General features: G+C 36.9%; 1 protein-coding gene across 7 annotated transcripts in view; it reads right to left on the bottom strand.

Moving 5' to 3' along the window:
- Positions 1–982: 982 nt before the first annotated feature.
- Positions 983–9070, bottom strand: part of LOC115445493 — a 286442-nt gene continuing 278354 nt past the window's right edge. For all 7 annotated transcript variants that reach the window (XM_037440699.1, XM_037440700.1, XM_037440702.1 and 4 more), the window contains 2 exons: positions 3327–3486; positions 983–2348 (listed from right to left, as the gene is read on the bottom strand). In XM_037440699.1, coding sequence (XP_037296596.1) covers positions 2184–2348; positions 3327–3486 — 325 coding nt within the window. In that variant the 3' untranslated portion in view covers positions 983–2183. The remainder of the gene's footprint in view (positions 2349–3326; positions 3487–9070) is intronic.

Genomic DNA, 9070 nt, shown 5'->3' with positions numbered 1-9070 from the left:
TCCTTCGATAAAAAACGTTTATGAATAAGGGGGTTAGACTACATAGCAATTATCATACTTAATTGGACGGTAATTGAAAATAATGACAGCGTCATCTATTTAAAAATGTTAAACTAATTCATTCGCTAGGTTTCTACAATTGAAATGTAAAATTGCTACGTGAGTATTGTAGGTAGTTTTAGCTTATTTCGGTAGATGGCGTTACACAAAATTGTACGAAGAAATACTCATCGACTTAAATATCACATTACACAATATAGATGGCGCTTATTACAATTTACAGAAGTAACATTAAAAAAAAATATCGGGTTACTATAATGTTTGTTTTCTGTAGTGTGTCTGTAAGTGTAAATTTTTGCAATGACTTTTGTGTAACCTAACCGCAATGATTTAACATTTTTTTTTTATTAGATATTTTTTGCAATGGCGTTTGTTTTGGTAAATTCCCGGTGTTTTTCAATGTAGTATTACTTCGAATTGAACGTTCTGTTTACAAACAAACTGGTGCTTCCAATGTTTGCATTTGTAAAAAATCATAATAAATAAGCTGCCACTTTAATATTGGTTGTGGATAGTGGGTAGGCAGGAAGTTACAAAATTTTCTAGATATCTATACCTACCTATTATAATATACAAGAGGTTATTTAATATTTTTGAACTTCTCATATAATACGCAAAAAAAAATAATTTTATTACTCCATAAAATGTTTTTAGCATTAACCGAAGGCCAAAGAAACCACCAGTCCACACTAGCACATTATATATATAATAATGAGCATCGGAAGCAATTTTTATATTTTGCAGTATATTTCTATCGTTTTACTCATGTTTATATTTGTAAAGATTGTTTACATAGGAAAGTACCTAGTGTTTTTTTACTAACAAAGCAAATCTATATCCATTTTATTTATATACTTAGCCAATTATTCACCGCTGAGCCCCAAACTGCATTTTTGTAGGAGGCAAAATAAGGAAACAAATGTCTCTATCATGATGGAATTTATTCTTTATCTCGTCGAAGGATTACATTGCTTTTTCTGAACAAATAGTAACTTCTCACGCTGTTAAAATTACTGCCGTAACGCGATAATCGCCTACAGCAACAGTTAAAATTTAACGATAATAATAAAATAATCATGGCTGTATTGTACCTACTAGCTACCTTATTCATCAAAATATCAGGCTCAATATGAGCTATTATAATTCTCGTCCAACGGCCCTTCCTCGATCTAATTGACAAGGTATTAAAGCAATACAAAACTCATTCTATTTCACCATCTCTTTATTCTTTCAATTGTTTATTATCACAGTAAGGACCGGGCGAAAATCTGTAATTATACTACACAGCATGCGAGTAACTTAACATTCATTAACTAAGTCATCTGTTCAGTGTCCGTTGCGAATGTGGTCCGCACATACAGTAATATCAGAAAATATATTCTCTTCGAGATAGTCCTCTGTGTCACGTTACAAGTTCACATTGTACAACTCTGTCCCACTCACGACACAAATGAATGATATAAAAATACTGCATCGAACAATAAGGTGTTACACAATCAAGCTCTCACACATTACATACAGTGTGTATAATATAATAGCTTCACAAAACTATTTGATCGGTGTCCTCTAACGAATACGATCATAATAAGTTAATGAACTACGAAATGCCCTAATTAAAAAAATTACATGTAACAAGGCATCATATTTATCATTTATTATTGGATTCTCGTCACTAGTATGCGCGACCGCATCTTCCTAAGTTTTCATTCATGATTTTAAATTAATAATTAAACTAAATTCATTTGACTATCACTCATGCTCGCACACATACACTAACTATTTCTGCAACGGATCTGCACTCACAAACATCAGCGTTCTAATACTTAAAAGATAATACAATTTCTAAGGCTTTACAATCACAAAATAGTGTTGAATGAAGAAATGTTTTAGTACATTGGTCATTAGAATTAATTGGTCGAAAGGATATGTCTAAAGATAAAGAGGCTGTTGAGCCGTGCAGATGTTTGCATAATTTTGATATTCAAGTTGATATGAATCTGTTACAACCGTAGAGTCTAGCTGTCAACGCCTTAACTGTATAGCTCGTAAGTGTTCGGCGTCCTCAATGCTGACACTGCTGACTGCTGAATGCTGTTCAAGTGACACATGTCGCTTCACATGCTCTAGTAAACGTATATCTGCTTCAGTTGCGGCTTTAGCTCGGGCGGGATCGTGTAAACTTCCTGTTCAGGCTTCTTTTTCACTAGTCGCTTCCAACGACCACCGATGTTCTTGCGAAGACTGCGGAAACTAGCACGTTCATTGCCGTGCGGCTGCATCAAGTTGTCCTGCAAAAGAAAGAAAACAAAACATAAGTCCACATTCTCCAAGTGGCGAGACATCTGCTGGTAAATCGAGTTTGTTGACCCTAAGGATCGGTGCCAGATTTAGCGGTTCCGTTACCGTCCCCAATGCATTTGCTGCATTCGCATCGGCAATACGACTTCCATCTGTTACACAATGCCCTTCCCGCGCTATTTATAGACAGTTGCCAACCGAAATAACGACAAGAATGCTTTATTATTCAACGAGGGAGCTTTTTGTTACTTTAAAGAATAGAGAACCATTCATTTGTTGAGGTTTTTCGGGGGCATAAAGAACAAACGTAACTGTGGTGTTCATTCTACATGACTAGGAAGCTAATGTTGCAAAGTAAACGGTGAGGCCACGCGAGAACGAGCAAGCCTTGAATACGCTATTCAAAGACACATTAGCATTATCTGCTTCCTGGTGGCGTCTCGACATGTCATGCCGACAGTTAGCAAACAGTGCCGTTCGCTCGTCAATCAACGTTTTGTTTTACAGGTAATCGACGGAAAACAGTTTATCAGAGCGTGATATTGAGGTCACTGTTTTAGTTGGAAATATCCAGGCTAGCGTTTTCATTGGCCTCTTTTGTTCGTCGCACGACTACAAAGAAAGAAGGTCGAAGCGTTACAACACGCTCGCCTTGCGCAGCTTTCTATTCGGCGAGCGTGTCCCGACATTTAAATTTGTTTTGCACTTAGATATCACTGGCGCGCTGCGTGCTGGAGCAACTCTCTCTCTGGCGGCGACTGGCGGGGAGGGTCGGACCGTTCACGATTTCTTATTATAATGTAACCTTTCCCGAAGTTACTTTCAATATTGTTGAGTCGCAGGGCAATACTTGCAAATTGAAATGCGAATGCAGTAACATTGCAGCTTGTTAAATCGGTATTGGGGTCAAGTATAACGGCCGCGACGGGTTTCGATACTGCGAATAGATTGTATTGGTAAGTACGTACCTGATCGTGAGGATAGACGTAAGGCGGAGGCAGCGGCGGCGGGAACTGCCACAATGGCTGCTGGCGGAAGGCGAGGGGCTCCGGCTGCGGCGCGGGCGCGGCCTGGAGCACCTCAGCGGGGTGCACTGAAGCAGAGTGCTCCTCCCTCTTTCGCAGCTTGCTGTGGACGATGCGAATCGCCATCATAGTACCGTTATTCCCAACCATTGTTGAAAACGGTCCGTCAACGCAAGAATGATCGATAACACTGGGCTGGATCACAGGTAAGAAGTTCCAGTCGGGCAGTCACAACATTTTAACAACACAGTTTTTCACTCACAGCCGTATTTCGGTCTGATTTGACACGTTTAACTAAGAACTAAATTAAATAAATTATCACAATTATATTTGTTGTTATAGGCTATTGCACATATCACTGTTCGTAGGAACGCGCGGATTTACCGCGTTACGCGAGCGTTCAGCTGCGCGATTAAAGTGACTAGAATTTGATCGTGAAGTGTGGCCGGCAGGTGCCTAGCAAAGCGCTCGCTCGTGCCAAACGACCTCTACGGAGTACTCCATGCGTCTGAGTTGAAGAAGGGGGGCGCGCACGGCTTTTATAGATGCATGTGTGACGCGGCGCCGCCACGCGGGAGGGGGGGGCTCCGGGGGACGCCGGGTAGGGAGCGTTTGACGATATGACCGTTTTCCGCGAAAAACTACGAATGGTGGCGGCGCCCGACGCTATCGTACCGCTCGTAGTGGCTATGACGCACCAGAAGGCACGACCGTTGGATTGTCCCGCTCTACCGGTTGATATTCGTGGCAAAACCTTTCGACAGACGCGATCACGGCTGCGAGCACATCGACTTAACAACTATACCACAGATCATTCATGCGTCAGAACCTTGTAAAATTAAAACGAACATGGTTTAATTTTATGAATCCTGATTATCATGTTACTGACAAACCAACAAGAACTTTACATAACCGGCCTGACAACAGGTGATAGATAACATGGAGAGGTGGGCGAACGCGAAACTCGCCCTTATTATAAAAGCTGTAGATATAAAAGCAATCAAACGTTCCTATCGATCTCTGAGATAATAATAAATCCGAGGGAGTTCTGCATTTCACCATTAACCGAGTTCAAAGTCCATAACGTATATGTGTGTACCGATCTATAATGCCTTACGCACAGTTGGGCTCGGCTGAAGTGGACGTAGCGGTTGCTGACGTTGCATCTCTTTCCGACCAATACAAATGCGTGCAGGAAGGTAAAGGAGATTTTGAGTCGGTGGATGCCGCGCCAAAAAGTGAAGTAGGGCTGCAGGGCAAGGGAGAGCGGGAAGGTGCAATGCCCTTGCCAACAACTAACTTGAGCAAAGCTCCGGCCTTTGACTCGAATAATGCCTGACGGGATAAAAAACACAGGTAGTCAGCCATTATGAGTCGTTACCCTTGAGAGACGTCTAGAGGATAGTGACCGTAAAAAAACGACATTATAGGTATCTAGTTTCTCGTGCGAGGACCGCAGTGTATAAATTTCGAAATTATTAAAGTTGCCTTTGTTCGTATTTCAAAACTGAACGCAAAGTTCAGTGCGATATGTGTCAATCGTTTGTTTGAAAATTAAAAGGGCACGTATGGAAATAATTAAAACTGAGCAGTATGGTCTTTATCGCCCGATGTTAAACGTTTAATATCACTCAATATGTCGGTTTCAATGTTATCTGAAGCTCCGGAGTCACGCTTCGAAGAAGTTTTATCGCCGTTGTTGAAACGTTGTCCGTATAGCGCAGTTGCAGATTACCGTATGGGATTTTTATCTATTTGTGTTAAAATCATGCTATCTTGTTGCCCTGATACTACGTTCCGGTGGATGGTTTTTGCTAATCCTACAGTAATATGTATTAATAATATACGCATTTCAATAGCTCATACTTTTATATTGTTGTTGAAAATAATGATTTCAATTCAACATTAATCACGTGAAAGAATACATCAACAGTAATTGGTTCAAGGAAACATTAATTCTTCTCCCGCCTTCATGTTTCATTTTAATTAACCAAACGTTATGATGTAAGATGTTTTTTATATATACGAAGATAATATCGGATACAGTTAATCAAAATGAAAGTGAACGATGTTTGCAGTGGAATCTTACGAGTGTATTAAAAATACGATTTTGAATTGCATCTGGAATACATAACTTTTTGAACGAAATTATTTAATTGGCATATTTTTTGTTGATCAAGAACATCTCATTTTTATAGATAACTGTGAATTTCCGCATTTAGAAAAAGGCACGTTTAATACAATATGATACAGTATCTTAATACTTTAAAATTTAACAAAGCTAAATTAATAAATCTTTACACGTACCAAGATTTTAATTAAAATACTTGACAAAATGAATGTTCCATGCGATAAAACAAAATAACTGTAAACGCAAAGTTCAAACTTATTTCGTGTAGAGGTTTTAATCAAAATACACGGTTATCTTGCAGATATTCTACACGATATGCTCAGAATAACCGTGAAGAGATCTCACGTGGGTCCTACATGGCGGGGCAAAACATTTTAAACGAAACGTTTTTTCTCATACAACAAAAAACATCTCGAAAGTTTCTCACGTTTGCGTCAAATGTTTATATGTTGTAATCATAGCGACAATTGACAAACAACAATTAAGATTAAACTGCGGCAGCTTAGTAACCAATTATTTTTATTGACCTCTTATTGCGTCAAACAGAGGCTATCTTATGACATGAGTGCGCATGATTTTTTCCCAAATTCAACATCTTTGCAAAGTTACTTTAAATGGAACGTAATAGACTGATATAATAAAAACATTGCTTCTGACGTAACTTGAATAGTTCTATAAGTCTATACAAAAATAAATCCTTACAGGAAAATGACTTCAATGATATTATTGAAAATATAAGTCTTTATTTTTAAAAAACCTCACTATTTGTTATTCTATTGCAATCTTAAAACGTCTACAGTTCATATAAGGCTCTTATTTTACCATAAAAACAGATACCCTCAGAGGGAATATGAGTATCTCAAGTTCTGGCACGGAATTGATACTTTAATATTTAAGAGTACAGTTGCAGTTGCCATAATACGATACCGGCAGGTGATCACAAAATAATGAAGCAAAATGAGCCGGGATCGAAGCATAAAAAGAGTTTTAAACGTATTCATTTTATATTCGTTCGAAAATTATTATAATTTAATGCGTAGAAATAAAAGCTACTTTATTCGTATAAAAATGAATCGTGTATAATTTTTTAATTATTCTCCACCATCTCGCTTGGAGAGCTATCATTGCAGGGCATTAAACTAGATTACAGACAAGTTTCCTTTCGTACACTTGGCTATATAAGAAAATTTTACGCGCCATTTTGAAATTTTATTTGACGCTAATTTAAATTTTTACTGTCACATTCAAATTAAAATTGAATTTGTAATAACAGACTTGCTTACTAACATTTTTTTCCAACATTCCAGTTCTTGGTTTCTAAATAAGACAGTGCCAGTAAATGCCACGGCCAATAATAAAAGTCTTTGACTTAGGCTAGATATCATGACATTCAAAATTTAATTCTGTTACTAAGATATCAGATTCAAAATAGAATACTACAACAATAGTTATTACGAATGAAGTGTCACTCTCCGATAGTAAGGTATGAATATTTTATAAAACGTTTATTAACAGCAATTCAATTGTTTATTGACGTCAACAGTCTTCTACTAGTTTTAGTATAACGAAGTTTGCTAATGGCTGAAGAAACGCTTCTAATATATGTAATGAACGTGCAATCTGAAGCTTACTGAAATTAATAATATTTTATTATGTACCTTAATTTTATTATATCATATTTATGAATGCCTCCGCAATAAACTAAATAAGTAAGATAATTGCAGAATCTTTATTTGCAACCGATGTCAAAGTACCTAATGACAAGCACATTACGTGAGCGAAATATGTTGTTAAAATATAAAAATTACGATCTTAATTCTCAGTCATGTAATACTTTTACAAATAGGTACTGAATAAAGTATATTGCCAAACACATTTACTTAAACTGTGATTATAGAAAATGCTTTTGTAATTAACAACAAAACCACCGAAGATAAGATCACGGTGAAGACAACTAATACTGACTTTCTGATTATGATTATGACTTCTGATAGTACCCAAAAAAATTACACGCTCGATGCAAAATAAAAAATATTTGGTATTCTATTTTTTGAACCACAAAATGTTATACGAAACATAATCCGTCTTAGAAAGTGGATCGAAAAAATGAATCTTGTATATAAAATAGTTATAAAAAAGTAAACGTATCAGTCACGGAACAGATGCTTGGTGAAAACTAGCTAAAACAAGCATCTAGAGTATATGCAGCGCGGTCTGGGATAGTGGCGGCTGCATGTGGCTAAAGATAGATCTAATAATTTCCTATCAGATCATTATAATAATCCAATGTATTTATTTGAGCCTATTTCGTTTAATATTCGCGATTTTAATAGCGTTGTTTCTTCAATGTTTTGATTTGTGGGTAAAATAAGAATATAAGTAAAGTAAGTATCTAAACATAAAAAAGCCTAAATTAAATAGATTATTACATTGCTAAGTAATCTGATAAAAACAAGTCTAGTCTTTGTATTTTGTTCTGTGGGAAATTTGTCTTCGAAATGGACAGTGTACCAAGTTTCAGAATCTAAATATTATAAAGTTTGTGGAGATTCAATAAACATTTTTACTTCTTTCATTGAAACAATATTTTACAATGTTCTTTCCACTTTCCTCACAAAATCGTGAATATTTTTATGCGTTTGAGCGTGTTAACCTCCAACTATAATCTCGTAAATTGTACAAATTCTTTTAAAAAACGATTAAACTAATGATTTCGAAGAGCAACTCATAAGCTAGTTAACCTCCATGAAACCCCTTCAAGTTCAATGGCTCTAACAATTGTTTTTTTCATCCATTTATTTAGCTAAAAGTTTACGGGTTGTGGCGTAATACTGCAACCTTGGTTCTCTGTTTGTTTTATACTTGTTAATCTTGAAGCCATTTCTTGGCGGGCTTTGTTTACGACGTCGATGTCGGTGTTTACGAATTCGTCGACATTGCGATATATAAACGTTTGAAGAAAGTCCCGCATGTTGCCCACCTGCTGTATCGGTATAGGTTAACAAGTTACTGATATAGAAGTAAGGTTACTGGTTGCTTAACCTCATGGTAACCTTTATAATGCTTTATGTAGACTTAATTAGTTAAAAGTTCCTTATGCATTAGCTGTGTTTCTTCCGCATTTCTAACTGACACATTGTAAGCGATTTTTATGTTTCAACTTCACACTTAATTAGTTTTTGATGTTGCTGATAACATGTATAATTCGTGTTGCTAAAAAGGAAGGCAAAATATCGAGACATTTTTAGCTTATGGCTCTCATTAACCGGCTTCAACCGCAGTTAATTAGTCCCTCGTGAATATTAATGACAGCCAAATGTAATGGTTCCAAGCAGATTCGTTGAAGGCATTGTACGACCGGCCGCGACCTTGCCCGATTCTTTCGGTCATCAGTTCCTGCTGTAGATAGGCATCAATACCACTATTGAGTTTTTGTACACTATCAACTCACAGCTCCAATTCTGACTCATTGGATGGAATTGTTCGTTTTTAAATAGAAACGGTTTGAATAATATAACCAATCACCGAACACGGAAATTTCAACGCAACGCCGATT

This window comes from Manduca sexta, chromosome 20 (genome assembly GCF_014839805.1).
Source record: "Manduca sexta isolate Smith_Timp_Sample1 chromosome 20, JHU_Msex_v1.0, whole genome shotgun sequence".
Lineage (NCBI taxonomy): Eukaryota > Metazoa > Arthropoda > Insecta > Lepidoptera > Sphingidae > Manduca > Manduca sexta.
The sequence above is the reverse complement of the archived record's forward strand: the minus strand, read 5'-3'. Positions and strand labels throughout refer to the sequence as shown.